Here is a 22,091-nt window from a genome sequence, read left to right on the forward strand (position 1 = left end):
TTATGCATAATTTTGTAAACCATAACAATAGGATAAACTATATTTATACCTAATGATATAGCATGCCAAAACACTATTAGGTCAAATTATTATTATAAAAAAAATAATAGGCCAAACTCAATATGACAAATTAAAATATGACAAAAAAAATTACCCGTTACGATGCCACTAACACCCTGTATATGGGTAATGTTACTGTGGTAAACTTACGTTGGGTAATACTTAGTAGTCCGAGATGATGGACGTATCTGCTTAGAGATTTTGTTGATGAACAACTATTATTAAGCAAAGATTATAGAATTATTTTTATAAAATAACACAAGTAAAACCTACCTTTTTCCTGGTTCTTGGGCTGCAGTTCTCTCGTCGAAGACCTAGACTTGGTCAGTCTATTCAACACAGCTTGTCTTGTGGGCTCAGAGATCTTCCTACTCTGATGATTGACTGGCTTCCTCTCATCTCTTCCCACTGGTGGCTCAGACATTCTAGTATTAACTGCTCGTTCCTTATTGGTCACCCTTACGGAATTCCTAACCAATCCAGGGCCGAATTTCCTCTGCAACTCAGGAGTATTTGGGCATCTAGGAGAATTTGCCGGCGCGATCGATTTTAGGTCAGGAGAATCGATTCTTCCCCTATGCAAAGGCCTTTTGTATCTTGGGTCTTTATCGTAGTCAGTTTCGGATTCATCTGATAAGTATTCCTTATACTCGGAATGCCCGCTAGACCTTCTAGAGATGAGTTTTGTAGGTTCCAAATAGTTGTTGTTTTTATTAACAGTGTTGAATGAACTAGATCGCTTGATGGAACACCCGAAAGGAGGTGTGTGTTTGAGCATCTTGTTCCCATCACTAAACACCCGTTGGTGAGTCTTCGTATCCTGGCAACGCATTTGATCAATTCTCGGGTACTTCGACTCTAAGGCGTTGTGTTTCAAGACGGTTTTCAAACAAACAGTCTCATTTGCGTTGCTACAATCAAAATTAAAGACATCGTTGGCATTTCTGCCTTCAAACGACTTGTGCCTCGCGTGAGTTTTCCTATGGGATGACAGTATAGCATTTACATCATACTGCGGTCGGTTCGACAGTGTTTTATCATCAGAACTGTTGCTCAACAAACCTTTGTCAGAAGACGGACTATTCATGTTCGAGTCTCGGGAATCCCTCCGCCTTTCCGTGTCTAAAGACCTTGAGGCAGAGTTGAGGAGGATCTTCGTTCCTTCAGGGACTTTTGTGGATCCTGTGATGACGTAATGCCCTGGACTTCGCAAGGGACTGCTGTCGTTAGCGTCTTTCCGTCTAAGGCGATAGTTGAGTGAGTTAGAGCGGCTAAGCTGTGAAACGGGGAGTCGCGACGCCGCTGTCTTCTCGCTGATGAGACTGGAAGTGAGTTGTGATGGGATTGTGGTGAAATTACTGGTGCGCGACGACTGCAGTTTGGCTTGAAGGTTCGTGATGGCGTTCTGCGTTTTGAGCAGGTAAGACTCCGTGTCTTGGGTTGGGATTAGATCCTGTAACAAGAGAAACTTTCGTTTATAAAACAGGCAGGGTGTAGGTAGGTAGGTGTGTTGTAGGTGTTTTTGGTCTATTACAGAAACGATATGTAACCAGGAGGTCTTAAGTGCAACCAGTTAATTTATTACTTTGCAATGAAACTGATTGGACTTTTGCACCTTCTCTCGCCTTCATTAGTCCATAGATAGGGAGTGTAGAACGTTGCCCCAATCGCCTTCCGTTCGCAGTACACCGACCATTTTCTTAATCGGTGATGTTCTAGCTAGAGCCCTACCAGAATCCATTTCCTCGGCCTCAAACCAGTACTGATACCGCTGCTGCCCGGCATCAGGGGTGCGCTTTTGAAGTAGCGGCGCCTACTCGCTACGTCACAAGATCGTCATAGAACCTAAGTAGCATTTTATAGATTAGCCCGTCCCAGTGAGCTACCCACTACGTTCTGCTAATCCTGTCGCTGTTTGGTCGGGGACTGCTTATTTTTATGTTCACCTGCACCTTATCGTACATTATTTTATTACACATTTAACCAAATTAGTTGATGCAAACATAAAGTCGCAACGCAGTGTCAAAAGTCCATTTATTAAAAATAATATATAAAAGTTATTGTCTCTTCCTACCCCTTGGGGGATACAGGCGTGGTGTTATGTTATGACAATTAAGTATTCGCACAACGTTGCTGTGTTGCATACACTCACGTAACGTTAATTTCTCCTACCGAAGAATTTATTACATTTGTTGTCAGACTTCAATTTATCGTCACCATACCGGTAGTATTACTACAATAAACACTGTTTTAAAACTAGCAATTATATTAATTAATGGATACATAAGCATTTTTTTGTATTTTTTATTATGATTATCACGTGCTCAGCGGTGAAGGAAAACAACGTGAGGAAACCCACATTCCCGAGAAAAGCATTTTCGGAGGTATGTGACCTAACCTGTATTAGAACGGTTTTCCCTTCGCGGGTTGGAAGCTTAGATAGGCAGTCGCTACTGTAAAAAACCGGACCTGTCAAATCTTCAGGTTAGGTAAGCGGACCCTGTGAAAAACGGGATAATGCTAGGGAGATGATGATGGATATTTAAGCATTTATTTATAGATGTAAACGTGGAATCACGCCCTAATGAAGCCACAGTTAATTTACACGCGAAATCTTAGGTTAAAATCTAATTAAAACATAACATAAACAGCCTAGACGCTGCTTCACTGCGAGTTGGTGAAGGTATTTTTACAGCGAGGCCATCCAGTAAGCTAAAAAAGTAATTCATACTAGTGTACCTAACACTCTGATCTACCTACCTACTGTTTATAAGTTTTTTTTTGTTTTTGTTTTCCCCGAAGGGTAAGGCAAAGGGAACTATGCCCATACACCCATGTCTGACGTATTTTTTTTCTTGATGATTAATGAAATGATGAAAGGTGATGATGATGAAACCTAAGCCCCCACCCTCGGAGTAGACTCCTACTCCGAACCCCAAACGAATTAACTCAAAAGTCCGCATAAACTTTTGAGTTATGAAGCGGCTTCCCGGCACGAAGCGTAAATAGGCAGATACACTTTGTTTATACTCCAATATAATAACACTCGCGAATGTCTTCCGACTAACTTAATGCGATCATTAACCACAAAACACCACTTCGTATTAATTATTTAGATTACTCAATGAAGAAAGCAACTGTCCCGTTCCCGTTTCCCGCCGAAAAGCCCTGTTTATAAGATTAAAATCTATTGTGATGATTTTTTTTGTTTTCCCAGAAGGGCAAGGCAAGGGGAATATGCATGCAGCCAAGCCTTATGTATTTTTTTCTTGATAAAAGATGATGACGATGAATGATGAAATCTAAGCCCCCATCCTCGGAGCAGACTCTTACTCCGAACCCCAAACGAATTAACTCTAAAGTCCGCATAAACTTTCAAGTTATGAAGCGACTTCTTGGCACTTTGTTTATTGACTATTCCGATATAATAACACTATCGCGAATGTTTTCCGACTAATGTAATACGACCATTAACCACAAAACACCAATTCGTATGGATTATTTAGATTATTCAATGAAGAAAGCAACCATGTCGTTTACGTTCCCGCCAAAAAGCCGTATCGTGATGATTCACACATTTCCAAATTGACTTTGACATTGAAGTCCACTTAATTTTTTCACGATCAACCATACAACATTAGGACGTAAACATTACGTAATCACAACTTTAGCATATTAGAATTTGTACTGTAAAAAACCTCGCGGATGACTTAGCCAAAAAAGCTCTTATACTATCTCCAATTATGGCTAGAATGGTGAGTCATCGTCTTAAAATGATGTCATTTTCACAGTTAAGATCACCGGTGCTTTACAATCACAGCTATGGTTTTTTTTAGACAGGTAAGTTATTTTTTGTCGACTAGCTCCTTCATGATGAATCATCATACACATTGATATCACTTATTCACTAGGGTATTCCACGATGAAGAAAAAAATTAATAATTCTAAAGCTTTTTGTTCAAAAAATCGTTGCCCATTATCTATAAAGAAATAATTCGTAAAAAAATCATTCTTCCTCAGAATGCGTCGAAATGTAATGTATCGCTTTCAAATAATTCAAATGCTAATGCTACAATTGATTGCGCAGTAGGCTTTACAAATGTAAATCTTTGCACAAGGAAAAAAAAGAAAGAAAATGTTTACGCGCCACATATTTTAAAATATAAAAGCGATCAAAAAGTCTCTTAGTAATAAAAAAGGCACTAAGTATACCTTATTTCAGCTAATAAGTCCCTAATTACTGCTATTTTATATAGTAAAAGTGACTAAGTCCAAAATATTTGTAAAAAAAAAGCCCTAAGTATAAAGTATGATAAAGTCTTTAAGTCCGTTGCATTATACATATACGTTTTAATCTTAAGTCCAACTAATACTCAACCAATGTCCCGAAGTCCTAAATACCAATGATAAAAGAGGCTAAGTCCAGCCGTTTGAACTGAATAACTTAATTTTAAGAGTTGATTATTTCTATAATAGTAGTAAGAAAAAGAAGGTTCTTTTTTTAAAATATAAGTTGATTTATTTTTTATAAATTGACGTTTCATTTTTTTCCTTTTTCCCATTAGAATAGTTTCAAACTCAATTTTATATCTTTAACTCCTTAGTCCTTCTATTGTAAATCTCGGTTTTCGGTGTTAGGGACTTCTGCATCATAGGCCTTCAATTAATAATAATCGAATTAACGACTTTTTAAACTGAGGACTTACTTAAAAATGCATAAACCACGTATTTACCAAAACGGACACTTTTATGGCTAATCAAAAGTGATTTTTTACATAAAATATGCCCATAGAAAATTTATTGCCACCAAAAATATTTTATAGGTTATCTTAAAATGGCGTGTTCATAATATTTACAAAGGTTTAAAGCTTTGGAACGTTTTTAACGCATTAACATATTGCTTGTAGTTACAATAGATTAGTCTGTCGTAAATTTGGTATACATGAATATAGTTAAAGGATTAAGTGGGCAGTATAAAAGGCGAATGAGTGTGGTATTGAGATTGGCTGTCGTAAATAAGTGATGAAATAATACTTAACTGTGGTAGGTAGGACTAACATAGAGATGAAATTAAAACTAATTTATTTATAAAAAATCTAAAAGCAATGCTAATTAAAAAGAGTTATTATACTGTAGACGAATTTTTAAATACACACATACATACATAAACTCACGCCTATTTTCCACCGGGGGGGTAAGCAGAGACTACAGAATTCCATTTGCTTCGATCCTGACACACTTCTCTTGCTTCCGCCACAATCATCAATCGCTTCATACATGCACGCCGGTTCGGAATTTTTAAATGATAGTTTTAATTTTAATACACACTTCCTCTCTTCCCTTCAACGTTGCTGTGCCCTTCAGGGTCCGTGTTTTAGTTCCTATGCCTATGTAACACCCCATTGTACTAGGTACATGGAATGCAATAAATAATTGAGGATTGAGAACTTTTATAAGCTCATGCATCATTATCTGTTTTGTTTTCTTTTTTCTCTCGTCCGTAATAGGGTTTACGGAGGCTGCGTTCACATACATAATGTAACGTAAACAGCCTATATTCGTCTCACTGCTAGGCATAAGCCTCCTCTCAATCAACCGGATACCACAGACGCCTGGAAGTATGCCAAGCGCAAAGGAAATGGAAATCCTCTGTCTCCGCTAACCCTTACGGGAAATAGGCGTGATGATTTTGACAATAGTGTCTGTAATATTGTCAAATCATCTAATCATTGACAGTAAGTAACTCTCTCAATGCAACAGGAGGACAAACAAAGAGGGGAAGTGACGTCACTTGCAGGTGTAATCGTGCCCTGCACTGGTGTGGTTGCAGTAGAGGCGTAGAGCGTTATAGCACAACGAAGAATAAGGTGGTTTCCAACTAGTCAAATGAGTTACTTTTTCAGTGTGCCTTTTTAACCCCCAAGAAGGGCCGTACCGTAGATACAGCGCTTGATACAAAAATGCTGCGAAAACTTGGCGATGTGTTTAACTATATGACTACTTGGCTATCCCAGACTGTCCCCTTGTCTTGCTCAACTACCCGCTACTCGCTTCCGTCTATCCCTCGTTCCACAAATCAAGTAGAAGACAGGACGCACTTGCGCGCGCGCATCGAGCGTGCTTCCGTCCCGTGTCACAACAGACATTGTGTCTAGTATTGAGTTACTTTATCGACGTGTTTTGGCTGGTGATGATAATAGCTTGACACACAAAAAAAAATTGTTTGTTTGTGTTTTGCGGAAGAGGGTGGTGGAGTATGCGCTTAATTTATAACTCTGCTCAGACATGTTCCGGATAGGCTTTATCTCCAAATCTTGCATAGAACACATAATCGAAACACGTTTTTTTCTAATAAATAAGACCCCAAAATAATATACACCGGGATTCGAACCTGGGACCTCGGAATTAAAAAATATAAGTTTAAATATATAAGGGTAATAATTCCCGACTACAGAAAATAAATATCATTTGGAAATATCAATCTCGCAAGATGCCGAAATTTTCGGGATCTTGTCTAGTTCATAAAAAAATGAAAAGTTAGGATGGCTGAAAACGAAAACTACTTGGTGAGGTTAATTAAAACAAAATATTTTTTGAAAGAAAACAAAAACCTTTATTCTTGAATATTACTAACAAAATAATTAAGTTTTCTTTGGAAATCAGCATAATCAGAACAAAAACTATAACTCAAAGAGATTCACCCAATCCCGTCAATCTAGAATGGGTCTCGAAATATTATGCTTCGGGATTGATCCCGAAAAATTAAGATCGGGATCCCGCGAGATCGGGTTTGCATTCTCTAGGAGATAATCGTATAGCGTGCCTACCACGGCATATCAACAGTGGCTGCAAGTTGTCTTTGATTACTTGTGGCTCTGCCCAGCGCACTAGGGATTACGAGCGCGAGTTCATGTATGTATGTACCGAAAAAGAAAGAGATAATACTAAAACAAATTAATAAACTTGCAATAAAATAACCTGGTTCCGCTTGTCACATTGGGGTGTTGCTGTCACAAATAATTATCATAATAATTTGCTCATTACCAAACACACTCACCACACACCCACACGTGGGGAATTATGTGTGCCAAAGAATTCATGTTTATAACCTCATTAATTCAGAGTTGACAATGGCCCCGATTCCTGCAGACATCTCTTAATTTTACTTTAAGTTATTCCTGTCATTTTCTTATCCGCCGAAAAGGAAAGGGACGGATGATTGACAGCTCTTAATTTTAGGAAGAATGAGTAAATAAATGAATAACCCGGGCGAATTTTTAGACGGTTGTTTTAGATTTGTGCTTAAAATTGACGTGTGTTCCATAAATTTTATGCTTGTCGATTACCCGTCCCTTTCCTTTTCGGCGGATAAGAAAATGACAGATATAACCTAAAATAAAATTAGATGGTATTTACAGGAATTAGCACCATTACATACTTATTCTTCAACTGTGTAATATTATTACACAGTTGAAGTATCCTAAGTATCTAAAACTGATGAAAAACATTTTCTTTTTTCTATTTAACTTATTTATGATTTTAAATCAAGAAAAAATTAATAATAAGTCCGACATTTTGTCACGTTTTTCTATGACGTCACAGGGTGCTTTTTCATACAAATTCCATAGTAATTGACGTGTTTTGACGTTTAATAAACAGTAACTGATTTGACTAGTTGGAAATTAGTCTTACTAGGCTAAATTATAATATGCTAATCTGGAAACAACTCATTATTTTTGACTCATTTTCGAATCTCAATTAATATATAGTATAGGTACGGCTGATGATGATACGTACCTACATAATTTCCCACTGGGGTAAGCAGAGACTATGGAATTCTATTTGCTTCGATCCTTACACACTTTTCACAATCATTCATTCATTCATCAATCGTTTCATACACGCACGCCATGCCGGTCTTCGAATTTTAATCTTAATTATTAATTAAGTAACAAATAGTAGTCCATGAAGCAGGAGCAATAAAGTCTTATTTGCAGGTACAAGTCCGATTTTGATATTTTTTACTTTTTTTAAAGTATTTTTTTTATATTATTTTAAATCGAAACGTCATGAGTACGATGTCTGACTGCCTTTGTTGATGACGTCACACCGCAGTATTTCCTTACACATACATACATACATAAACTCACGCCCGTAATCCCTAATGGGGTGGGCAGAGCCACAAGTAATCAAAGACAACTTGCAGCCACTGTTGATACGATGTCGTAAGCGATGATAATCCTTATGGTGATAAGGGATCAGCCTATCGCCCATAACATTAGTCCATCATGTTAGAGGACACAATCCCTCCAGTATTTCCTTACAATTTTCATTATAATCTCATATTTTACCGACTTCAAACGGGAGGAGGTTTGTTTGTTTGTATACTCTTTATTGCTTTAAAATACAAAGGAAATTTACATATAATTTATCGTTAGATAAAGCATAGGCGAGCTTATCCCTAATTGGGATTTCTTCCAGCTAAACCTGGACAGCCTGAGAGAAACTCAGTACGTCGGGATCTTTTTTATCGCTGCTGTCAAATATGCTTATTGAAATTATTGAGGAGCTCGGTGGCGCACCGGTAAACGCGCTCGGTCTGCAATTGTTGAAGTTAAGCAACTTCCGCAAAGGCCGGTCATAGGATGGGTGACCACAAAAAACAGTTTTCATCTCGAGCTCCTCCGTGCTTCGGAAGGCATGTTAAGCCGTTGGTCCCGGCTGCATTAGCAGTCGTTAATAACCATCAATCCGCACTGGGCCCGCGTGGTAGTTTAAGGCCCGATCTCCCTATCCATCCATAGGGAAGGCCCGTGCCCCAGCAGTGGGGACGTTAATGGGCTGATGATGATGAATGAATGACATAACTCACATAACATAACATAGCATCACGCCTGAGTCCAGAGAGGGATAGGCAGACGTGTATAGTATATACACCCACTCATCGCCAGCTATGCGCTTCAAACATACCTACTTCATATTAGCACCAAGGTTATATTCAGATTAAAACATTTTAACATGTAAGCACACGATATAAAGGTGCGGCTACACGTTCGTGCTTAACGACCTTGCAATAACAGGGTGGAGTGCGATAGTTCGGGGTAATTTAATTTTCGACATGGTATCCCCAAGGTTATTGCAAATGGGAGTTTTAACTTCTCCACTAATATCATAAAGAGGTAATTTTTATGTAGAAGTGTAATTTTTATGAGACTCAACTGATCTAAAAGTAGGTACCCACGGAGTAGAAGAATGAGATTGGAAAGACGCATTTTATATGACAACCGCTATCGCCGCGGCGCCGGTTCAAATCCACTCTCTTCTTAAGATCTTAAGATCTTCTACTCCATGGGTACCTACTTTTAGATCAGTTGAGTGTATAGTACAGGTGCGATATTTCCAGAGTTTACACCTCTACATAAAAATTGTTTGCAGGATTAGTACCTAGTGGTACTAATCCTGCAAACAGATAACTACGATAGCTCTATTGCTTTTCAAATTCCATAGCCACTTTACCGGCAATGTATATTTTATGTGATAGGCTGCAATTTTATTTTATGCAGTAGTTTTAGGCGTATGAGACATTCGTTATGTAAAATTTGACAATTCAAAGTGTAACTATGTTACCTACAGATATTTTTGAATTTGAATTTATCATACACTTTTCGTAAGATACTGCATACAAAATTATTTCTTTTTATAAATAGCCGATCATACTACGGTTTTTAGCTATCCTGTGATAAGAAGGGATCTCCTTGCATCATAGATAGATAGATAGATAGAATCTTTATTTACTTAGGTTTAAGACGTCCATAGTCCATATTTGTTTTTTTACCCTGCAGGTTATAATGCACAAAACGACCTTTTAATATACTATCGCGGAGCTCATATTTGTATGGCGAGCGCTTCCAACCTCCTTCTATGTTGTGTAGTTACCAATACCTGGCGGGTCTGCATAACAACCACGTCGCCCGCGTATCGTGTATTGGTCCAAGCGCTCGATATAATTCGCGATAATTTAAATATCCCCTTTTTATCATCTCTAGCGGGATAATTCCCGTTGTTCACAGGGTCCGCTTACCTAACCTGAAGATTTGACAGGTCCGGGTTTTTACAGAAGCGACTGCCTGTCTGACCTTCCAACCCACGATGGTAAAACAGCCCAATACAGTTTTTATCTTTATCCCACATTAATGTGGATAGCAAAGAGTATATATAAAGTAACGGTAAATTAAATCAAATGAAATACACTTTATTGCACAGAAATTAATTAATTAATTAAATTCTGCATTTACAGCGACTTGAGTTTAATCCGCAATGGCTTGATTGGTCACGGATCCTTTTATTGTTACCTAAACTATTTCAATTTCGGAAATAATTGTCAAACGAAGGAAAGTGTATAGGCATCGTCATGGTAATGCTTAGCTTCCGTCATTCCGCAAATTATCTAAACTAGCGTCTCTCTTACTGTCTTTACTGTACTGGTGACTGCAAAAGAGATTAATTGTATCGCTTACCTAACTTACACCATCATCATCACTAATTTAAGAGCCATTCTCCTGTCGATGTAGCATTCTCCATGCTACTTCTTTAGGGAAAATTAGGGGAGTGGTTTCCCTCATGCCTTCCGCCCCGCGGATTCTGACTGACGCGAGTGGAATGGCGCCCAGAGTTGACTATTTCAAAGCCGTACTAGGACTCAAATAACTTACAACATAACATACATAACATAAACAGCCTATATACGTCCCACTGCTGGGCACAGGCTTCCCCTCAGTCAACCGGAGGGGGTATGGAGCATACTCCATCACGCTGCTCCAATGCGGGTTGGTGGAGGTGTTTTTACGGCTAATAGCCGGGACCAACGGCTTAACGTGCCCTCCGAAGCACGGAATCATCTTACTTTTTCGGACAATCAGGTGATTCAAGCCTGAAAATTCCTTACCAAACAAAGGACAGTCTCACAAAGTGATTTCGACCTCCAGATCGTGAGCCTAACGCTCTAACCACTAGACCACGGAGGCTGTTACAACATAGAATAAAGAATAATACTGCGTATAGAACGGCAATTCTCCGCCCCGCACCAGTCAACACCGGGCGCCAGCCTCACCCCCTCTGTCTTAGCCTTAATTGTCGTAAACCGCCAAAGAGCAAGAGTGAGCGCGCGCAGACTGTGAGTCCCGTTCGATATAGAAACTTATTAAAAAAAACCTTTTTAAAGCTAATTTGACATATACAAACTGGGTATACAATTTCCATACAAATATAAATACAAATACACTTTATTGCACCAAAATAAAAAGAAATAATTACAAAAAGTCTCTTAACTAAGTACATGGCAAATGGCGGCCTTATCGCTTAAAGCGATTTCTTCCAGACAACTTAAGGTGAGGAAAAAGGTAAAAAAAAATTTTGAAAGATTGCGGGTACAAACTATGCATACAACTTAACAACAAATACATGCAAACCATTCCATTAACCGTTATTAACTATACGCAAGTTTGGAAGCTTTTAGCGCCGGAGCTTAATGCATTTATTAAAATCTTTCTTCTGTTATTAACCGACAGTTTTAAGCCGACATTATTATAATACATATAATGTAGTTATATCGTAAAAACCGAAAAACATCGTAACGAAAACTTTGAGGCATTATTCAGACCGTGATTTTTAGTAAAAAGTAGTTTGACGTTAAGTAAAAAGTAACTGATTTGACTTGTTGGAAACTAGCCTATAAGGTTTCATTTTCCATGAGTCAAGAAAACGTAATAATAAGGAAATAATTAATAATTCATATTAAATAATTTTATAATTATTATTTTATTTTTATTTATTTTAATTAATAATTAATAATAAGTAATTCATAATAAGGATACTACCCAACTGAGTTGTATACTAGGTTAAGAATAAATTTGGTATGACATTCTGATTACTAAATAAAGACAGATCTAAAACCGACTAAAACATTTTCTTTTTTCTATCTAACTTATTTCTAAATTTTAATTAAGAAAGTCCACAGAAAAACGTAATAATAGGTCCGACATTTTATTACGTTTTTTCTTTGACATCACAGGTTGCTTTTCCATACAAATTCCATAGTAATTTCGTGTTTTGACGTTTAATAAAAAGTGACTGAATTGACTAGTTGAAAACTAGCCTATTACAGTTGCTTTGTGAAAAAATGCGTATAGAAGCACTTTCAAAAGTTCACCTAAAAGTATTCGAACTTTAAAATACAATGGAATAACGTAAGTTTTTTTCTCCTTAACAGTACACCAGTTGACTCACGATGCCGCTACTCCGACCATGACTGCTCATATCCAACGCAAAAAAAAAAAACAAATTAAAAAACCTTCGCACTGTAACGGTTATCCAATTAATTTGCACAAAACGAATAAAATATCTTAGTTACTATAAAAGTATAGTGCCATAATGTAATAAAAAAGCACGCGTATTTAATAGGGTGCTTTATATACTTTTTTTGACGTGACTCATTGTAAATTTGCCGTAGATGGCATTAACTACTTGGCCGGACAAATGGGGAGCAGTGAGGGCTCTCACCCGGTACAAAATTTAAGACAACAGGCCTGAGGGTGCCCAGTTGGTCTCGAACCTCGGCTCGAGGCGTCGTCTGAGAGGAAGAATATTTTAAAGAATTAATCGGCCCTAGTGGGTCGATAGCGATAAGCGCTGAATGAGGGAAATCGTTGACCACGCCGGCAGTGTCGGTATCGGGGTTCTGAAGTGTTTGGTGTCGCGAGCTGATTCGCCGCCTCTATGGCTAGAGTAATTGGGTCGTCGGGAGCTTTATGTACTTTACGAGCAATAGTGTTTTTAGATTTCCGATATTACAACGGGATTTTTGACCAGTCTACGCACATATATTCTGATCTGAGAGGCTACGTGACACTAGGAGTGTAATATGTCTATATATTTTTTGTAACTAAAATAAAAATAATAAGTAGGCATATATATAATTTTAGTTATTTTACTACAAGCGAGAAGGCATAATTTCATCTTTATTTTTCAACTTGTTGTTTTGAACGATACATGAAAATATGTAAACTTGAACAAAATGGAGGATAGTACATTATTTACAACAATTAAACTCGCGTTAGAAACAAATAGCCTCCTTTAACACCTCATAATTCATAATAAAATGTTATCATCAAATTAATATTCATTACGTTCTCTCAAGACCTTTGCAAATAAAAAACATTATACTACGTCATTTTCTTAAGCTATAATAGTTAACTGTTTTCAAACGGAACAATAACATTCTCACGTCCCTGATCTTTGATAATAAAGTGGCAACACTGCAAAAAAAACGATAAAGCCTGTATGGGTCGTTGACAAGTGCACAAAGAAAAAGTAGAGAAAACTCTACACGGATGCGCGGGAAAGTGGAGATTTCCCGCCGATTTTACATAAACTTTGACGTTTAACGTAAGAGTACTGCAGATCAGCCTGTCTATGGTCCATGCCTGTGTTCCATTGCCTTTTCATTTCAGAAAATGAAAATACTATTATAGAATTAAATTAGCATCCTTGATTAGCTTGGAGTTCCACTTTTCGGCCAATGGTCTTGTAACCAAAGCCGCAATAAATTAAAAAAAAAATTAGCTTGGACTTAAGGAATTTTATGAGTTTTTACTTTATGCTTATTTTTTATTATTAAACGTTTTCTTTCTTGCTACAGATTGCAACACACCCACTATTTCTACTATACAGCCAATCTTTATAATTTAGGAAAGACATTCCTTCTTCCATGTTTTTCTGTCCAAAATTCTTAACATCATTCAAATCGAATAGATACTGCCAACTAAAAAATAACTTTTATTTCGGCAAATTACTATTCATTCAACCATTCCAACGTCAATAAAAACCCTAATCTAGTTACATGATACTAAAAAGAACAACCTTCAGACAAAATTGGTGGCGAATTATGACCAATTATTCGCAATTAACAAAATTTGTTGCAAATGCGATATCCTCACCGAAACACATTTCCGTGAATAAGTGTTGTTTTTTTTTATTTCTTTTTAAAACCAATGCAATGGCCTTTTAATATTTTTTCATTCGCTTGTTTAAGGGACAAGTTAAGATCATGAGACTACGCTGCCAACAATGGTTTTTTAAGAAAAAAATATCTTAATTTACTTTTGTAGCAATATAAACATAATTTAACGACTAGTTATCATGCATCGGCCAGAGAACTTTATTTGATGATTAGAGGTAATGTAAATAAACGGAAAATTAAATAAATAATAATATGTCGTGTGTTTTGTTTGCTAAAAGTTTTATCACTTGATTCAAATCTAAAAAATATTAACTAATTTTATTGTTAAGGTTGAGTTATAAGTTTTTAACATGTGCTTACTTATTAATATGTACCCTCCAAAAAAATTAATACGTGTGAAAGTATAAGTACCTAATCAAATATGGAAGTACATCAAAAAGTTTTCTAAAGTCGTTAATGATACTTCCTTTCACTATGTAATCCTTACAAAAATCTCATGAAAATCAGTCAAGCAATTAATACCAAGAGTGAATCTTGCATAAAAAACAGCACAGTCGATTGAGCTTGCTAATTAGTCGGTCAGATATTGGTTCGTCCATTGCAACCTGATATTGAATTGGGTACGTTTATAATGGTCTTAAATGTGATCACTTTCGATTATACTTTAGGTTCTTTTTCAAGGCGGTTTCTTTTTTCAGGGTTCATCATTACTACATAGGTATCAGTGTTAAATACGATAACAACTAACTAACTTAACTTTGTAAAGTATTTGTTGTTGAATAACCTTCTTTCTATTTTAATACGATTAACACAACTCCAAAGAAAGCCAAACAAAGTTTAAGGAGGGTATGATAAGTTAGTAATGGCGCCTATAACAGTACTATAACTTAAATATGAATAACTAGCTTTTGCCCGCGACTTCATCCGCGTGGCGTGTATCTATATTACGCGGTTTAGATTTTTTCATACGAATGTTTTTTCCCCGCTAACTCCCGTTCCCGTGGAAATTTTGCAATATCCTGTTGCAACTAAGCTTGAAGTTAACTAAGGTACCTGCATGCCAAATTTCAAGCGTCTAACTTAAGCGGTTTAGATTTTTCATACAGAAGGATTTTCCCGCTAATTCCCGTTCCCGTGGGAATTTCGGGAATTCCTTTCTTAGTGCACCTCTACGGAACCTAAGCTACATCCCTTCCAAATTTCGAGTGCCTACGTTTAGCCGTTTAGGCTGTGCGTTGATATGTCAGTCAGTCAGTTTCTCCTTTTATATATTTAAGATAGATCTTAAAAAAACTGTTAGGAAAGGTCATCTTACAGTTTTCGGTCATAAAATACAAATATTAGTATAACAACAGGTGAAGCAGCCATTATGTGACGTCGCAATATGGCGATTGGCGAAACACACTCGTCAGGAGGGAATTGAACTCTACATCAAATAGAGACGAGTTCTAATCGATTGTGTTTAAAACAGGGAGTGTTTTGTTTTCGGTTTGTTCTACTTAGAACCTGTATAGTTGTTCTCAATAGTTTTCAGATTGAGGTTATGATAAGGTTATTAAAATTACTACTAATGCTCGGCGACAGCTGTCGCAGGATAATTTTTTATTCATTAGATTTTTAGATTTTATTTTCTAGGTCGCAAATGTTTGTTTCTATAAAAAAGACATCGAGGTCGCAAACACCGAACAGTCTACAGAAAAAGTGAAAGATTACTTAGTTGTTTTTGTTTCTGTAAAATCATCACCCCCTAGCATTATCCCGTTTTTTCACAGGGTCCGCTTACCTAACCTGAAAATATGACATGTTCGGTTTTTTACAGAAGCGACTGCCTGTCTGACCTTCCCACCCGCGAGGCGAAAACCAGCCCAATACAGGTTAGGTCACATACCTCCAAAAACGCATTTCTCGGGAATGTGGATTTCATTCACCACTGAACACGTGATAATATTTATGATCCACATGAATTCGAAAACAAATTCGACAATCATTGGTTTAGGCCTGTGCTGGATGCGAACCTGCGACCTCAAAGTGAGAGGCAAGCGTGCTACCAACTGGGCTCTCGGATATTTTTCTATAAAATCACGGAAGCATAATAATGAAGTGAAAGTGTTATTGTTGTTAACCGGGCGCAAATCCTGAAAGGATTTGTAACGGATTTGCCACGTGATATCAATTATCTATGATAAAAATACGGATTCAAACTCTTAAAATCGAATTCAGAGACTGAGTCGGGATTAGAACCCAAGTCCCAAACAGGGCTATCACGGATTTTCTTGACTGAAAGAAATACTTTTTTATATTTGTTTAATTGTTTATGATGTAACTAAACCAATTATTATTGTAAGTTGCATTCACAAGTAAGCAATTCAAATTATGTTTCAGAATATTTCAAAATCGTTTTCAGTTTCTAGGTGAGCTAACAAGACGAAAAAAGACTGCGATTTGTCACAGTCTAGTATAATACACGCGACCAATTTCACGATAGAATCGCTACTTTTTACTCGTAATAGCTCGATTCTAGTTTCCAGTAGTCTAAGTTTTCTCTCTATCGGCTTTCTGTTAATACTTTTTATTCTTTGAACGATTTTTTTATATTATTTTCTTACGTATTATTAATATTTTCATGCTTTCGATCTAGTGAGAGTGAATCAGGAATCGCCATGTATCTAGGTATTTTTATTCACTTCAGATTATCCGAATAACCGTGAAATTGTCGTCTAATCTTCTTTTGGATGTCCGAAACGAATGTCTTCATCAATCGCTTGCACATCGAAGCTTATTTAGTAATTTAGCATCGCTTTATTTAGTAACTTCATTAATCATTAGTGGTGCGGTGCCCGTAGCTTTGCTCGCGTAGTAGAAAGGGATTCAGCCTAATGTAGGAGTCATTGCTAATTTCTCAGAAGAGTTAAGTAAATCTCAAGTTATTATAAGAAATAGTTCTTTTTTATTATTATAGACATCTAGATAAAAACGTAAAATCGGGAGGTGAAGGTTTTGGCGGGAAGAAGAGACGAATGGCGATTACTCCACCGACAAGAGCGCAGCTCTTAAGTAAAGAGAGAGAGATAAAAACGTAAGTAAGTAGTGATAGTATTGGCCGACTTATCCCGATCGCAACATCTAACCTTACTAAGTAATGTACATCATTTTAATCTGCTAATTTATTAATTAAATACTCAAAATACTAAGTAATAACTATAAATAATAACCGAATAATTCCAAGAAATAACAATTTACAAAGCGGTGAGCAGTTATAATGGGTGTGGGCGGTCGTAAGTGGAACACACCTAGCGATGGAATTTCGCATTTGACATTTCATGTCTTGTTTTAGAACGAAACGAACTTTTGTTATGTGGCAATAGTAATGTAGTCATACAGCCTTGTTTGTAATGCAGATAAAATAAATGCAAATACGTAAGCAATTGTGCTGCTGTTAAAGTTGTACCTTCTAGGCACCTTCAGGAAAGTTTTATTTTTATATATATTTTTTAAATCGGGGGAAGAGCTCATTTTTCGGCCAAGTACAATGCGGCCAAGTCACGTCAATAAATTAAATTAAGCGAATCAAAAATTAACTTTATTATCATGAATTTGTGATGTGATACAGACGTGACTTTATGTGTGAATGTATTGTTAACGTTGTAAATGCCTTTGTATGTCTTTTAAATTTAAACATTCATGGAAATATACGATAAACAATTAAGTCAATCGGTTTATTAGTACCTAATGGTCTTTTATAAACCGTTCAGTTTGCGATGCAGATTAAACCGGCCGATTTAAGTGAAGATTAGGTAATCCAAAACTCATTTATTTTTAAAAACCATACTTAATTTCTTGACATACTTATTACGTTTCTACGTAATTGCAATACTAGCGTATAATTACTAGAAGTATTATAGTATACTATTAGTAGTAACGGCCTTTGTGCTCCAGTGGTCGAACGTTGGACTCACGATCCGGAGGCCCCGGGTTCGAATCCCGATGGGGACATATCACAAAAATCACTTCGTGATCCCTAGTTTGGTTAGGACATTACAGGCTGATCACCTGATTGTCCGAAAGATGATCTGTGCTTCGGAAGGCACGTTAAGCGGTTCCGGTTACTATTTACTGATGTAAGTGAGTAATCGTTACATGAGCCATGTCAGGGGCCTTTAGCGGTTCAATCATTACCCTGACACCAGGGTTTTTTTAAGAAGAAAACAATATTAGAAGACAATTGACGATCGGGAGCCAAAAGGATTGGTCATGGTTGAAAAAGCCACATCGAAGCAATTCATCTAAGAAAGCAATATTCCAATTTGACATTTGCGCATATAAAATTAAGTGCGCAATGCAAAAACAAATGTCAAATAGCAATATTGCTTATTTACCAAACGTCAAAACACCCTACTATGGAATTTGTATGAAAAAGCGAACTGTGACGTCATAGAAAAACGTGACAAAATAAATAAAAATCGTATAAAAATACATAAAATACATTAATAGGTTAAACAGCAAAACGGTTTTTGTCACCTTTAGATCTGTCTTTTTGATTTCATAATTTATCTTTGACCTAGGAAACTACCCAATTGCTTCGATGTGGCCATTTTAACCTGCCTGGTAATTGGTAGATAATCTTTTTTTTTTTGACGTGACTTATTGTAGATTTGCCGCAGATGGCATTAACTACTTGGCCGGACAAATGGGGAGCGCTGAAGGCTCTCACCCGGTACAACGTTTAAGACAACAGGCCTGAGGGTGCCCAGTTGGGCGCGAACCTCGGCTCAGGGCGTCGTCTGAGAGGAAAAATATTTGAAAGAATTAATCGACCCTAGCGGGTCGATAGCGATAAGCGCTGAATGAGGGAAATCGGTAATCGGTATCGGGGACCAGGTAGATAATCGAAACAAATGTAAGTGTATGGGTTTGTTGTTTTATATAATATTGCATGTCGATATAAATGTGTATGAACTAATATGAACTAAACGTGTATTAACTATTACTTTAATAGTAGTATGTTATATGAATGACTACTGTCACTTTCGGATGTGTTTCCTAGTCGGTTCCGGTCTAAAAATCTTATATTGTTTCGTATGTTTTTTCCACAACGTGCGTGTAGAAAATATACGACGATTTAAAAAAAAAACAATTTTAATTCCCATAAAAAAGCACATCGCATGTTTAAGTTTCATAAATCGATTCAATTCGGAAAAAGTATTTTTCTACTTATTTATTTATTTATAAAAAAGGTACACCAACAGCTTATATAATAAAACATGAAATAAAATAGAAGTTACATCAGGAATTAGACTGTTACATAAACCAATTAAAGGTGCACACAACATTTGCAGTGTAAGACAACGTAATCCTTTAGTACGTTGTCTTATCTAGCCTTAACTTAACTGCTGGGCAAAGGCCTCCCTCCCTTTCTTCCAGGACTCTCTTTCCAGTGCTTCCTCCGGCCAGCCTTCCAGGAAAGCATCCAAATCGTAAAAGTATTTTTATCCCAAATAAAATAAAAATAATTCCAAAGTGTCTGCTTACCCCAGTAGAAAATAGGCGTCATTTAAAGACATTTATTCGCATTCAGTTACATATACGAGAAATACTGAGATCTGTGAGTTTCGTCAGAATTTAGCTAACAGTTATTGAAAGCGAATTTTTCCCAATTAACATTCTTTAGATGAATCGAGTAACGGATACGACTGAGTGCTAATTGTATTTTGTTGAAAGTGCTTGTGGTGTAATATTGACATACTTTTGCTTATGTATTCTAGACACATACGTACAAGACTCATGTCACACCCCGAAGACTTCATACAAAGAACCTCCTTGCACACACACACTACACATTGACGTTATCATACACGCGCTGTGTGTGACATCTGACGCCCGTACGATTGAAGACTAAAGTAAGACCGAGGGGTGAGGTAAACCTAGCAAACCTAACCCCTTAAACGCCGGAACGCGGATCTCGACCAGACACAATGTAAAATCTATTGTGTCTGGTATCTCGGCATATGAGAGGTTAAGATACCTAAATATATAACTCGGACTCAACTTTGCATCCATTTCAAGATTTTCAAGTACCCGGACTTCTGAAGATATGACCTTGCTTCAAATGCCCTTGACAATAAAAAAAACAACTATGACATTAAACATAATGTTCGGATACACACTCCTCTTTAAATACATCATTTTATTATGCCAGATGTAAACGCTAACATGCGTTTATGAATACAGGTGCATATAAAAGGTTAATGGCGGGTAAATATTACATTGATGAAGGTAGAAATATGTACAAATGTACAAAAGGTTAATGATAGATAAATACTATACTGAATTTCTGAAAGGTACGTTGTAAAATGTGCATAAAAAGTGTAATAATAACCCAATCATTGCAAGTTATCGCGGTTTAAAAAATTGCCTATACTCTTTCTTTAGAGTACTTAAGAGTTATATCTGTAATTTTCTTATCCGCTGAAAACACACACGCTAACTTGGATAGTTTCCTAGGTCAAAGATAAATTATGAAATTCTGATTACTAAATAAAGGCAGAAGTAAAGGTTCTAAAGTTTTCTTTTTTCTATTTAACTTATTTATGAATTTGAATAAAGAAAAAAGTAATAATAAGCGCGACATTTTGTCATGTTTTTCTATGACGTCACAGGTTGCTTTTTCAAACAAATACACAGTTCAGAGTAAATCGTACTAAACCTTTTCTTAAGACATCTCCAATTTGCCAATGTAAGTTCTTCTAGGTCTTCCTCTGCCAGCCCTACCAATAACTTTCGCTTTATAATACGTAATAATAAGTCCGACTTTTTTCACGCATTTCTATGACATCACAGTGTGCTTTTTGATATAAATTTCGTGTTTTGACGTTTAGTAAAAAGTAACTGATTTGACTAGTTGGTAAGTTCGGTTTTGCTAGTCATATTAGAAGCCTATCATAACATCGACCTGGGATAGACATTTAGGAGTCGCCGTCGCCGGACACGGCTTGGATGAGGATGAAGTAAAGATTGCTAAAATATAACCGGAAATTAACAAATATTTATATTTACGTATGTCTTTCGTTATATATTTGGAAAACAATTGACGAAAAAGCAAGTTTTTCTTACGTGCGTTCAATTTAATTTGGCTGGATTCCAGCCTAGGGGTATTGATATTATTTGGCAGAAGTAGCATCATTTTCTGCAAGGCAAAATGCCATAAAGGGGCCAGAAGTATACTCATAAGGTTACCAGGTCAATAGCCTTTAGACTAGGTTAAAAAAAGTATTATTTTTTGCTCATAGGTAGGTAGCAACTGTAATATGGGCTAATGGAGATTATTTGTTTTTTACGGAACTTTCTAGGTCGAAAGTTGAGGTCGAAGTCTATCGATAGTAAGAATATCGATAGTTTTAATAGAGTATAGTAAGCTGTGTCGATAAAAACCCTTATAAGTACACTTCTGCCCTCTTTATGGCATTTAGCCTTGTAGAAAATTATGTTACTTCTGCCAAATAGTTTGCTATTATAATATCGAGGCGATAGTCCAAAACAAAAGTAGTTTTGTTACCGTGACCTTCGATAGTATTCTTCTATGGATGACCATCCTCATCAACCCTGGTGTCAGGGTTATTATTGAACCACCAAAGGCCCCTAACGTGACTCAAGTAACGACTACTTACTTACATCAGTATGTAGTAACCGGGACCAACGGCTTAACGTGCCTTCCGAAGCACGGATCATCCTACTTCTGAACAATCAGGTGATCAGCCTGCAATGTCCTAATCAAACTAGGGATCACAAAGTGATTTTTGTGATTTGTCCCCACCGGGATTCGAACCAGGACCTCCGGATCATAAGCAGGACGCTCAACCACTGGACCACGGGCCGTAGTTCGATGGTATTGTAATCCGTCGATACTGTTGTCAGGTTTCGAACTATCGATAGGCTTTTTATAGGATACTCTTTTTAGGTGAAACCTATCGATTTTAAAATTATCGATAGTTTGGCAACACTAGAGTTTCAGCTAAGT

At 36.8% G+C, this 22,091-nt stretch overlaps 1 protein-coding gene across 4 annotated transcripts in view; it reads right to left on the reverse strand.

Moving 5' to 3' along the window:
• LOC126378027 (uncharacterized) overlaps positions 1 to 22,091 on the reverse strand; it is a 62,455-nt gene that overhangs the window by 14,884 nt on the left and 25,480 nt on the right. For all 4 annotated transcript variants that reach the window (XR_007568026.1, XR_007568027.1, XM_050026089.1 and 1 more), the window contains exon 3: positions 334 to 1,513. Coding sequence is in view for 2 of the 4 variants with exons in the window: in XM_050026089.1 (XP_049882046.1) it covers positions 334 to 1,513 (1,180 nt within the window). In the remaining 2 variants the exon portion in view is untranslated. The remainder of the gene's footprint in view (positions 1 to 333; positions 1,514 to 22,091) is intronic.

Source organism: Pectinophora gossypiella, chromosome 25 (genome assembly GCF_024362695.1).
Source record: "Pectinophora gossypiella chromosome 25, ilPecGoss1.1, whole genome shotgun sequence".
Lineage (NCBI taxonomy): Eukaryota > Metazoa > Arthropoda > Insecta > Lepidoptera > Gelechiidae > Pectinophora > Pectinophora gossypiella.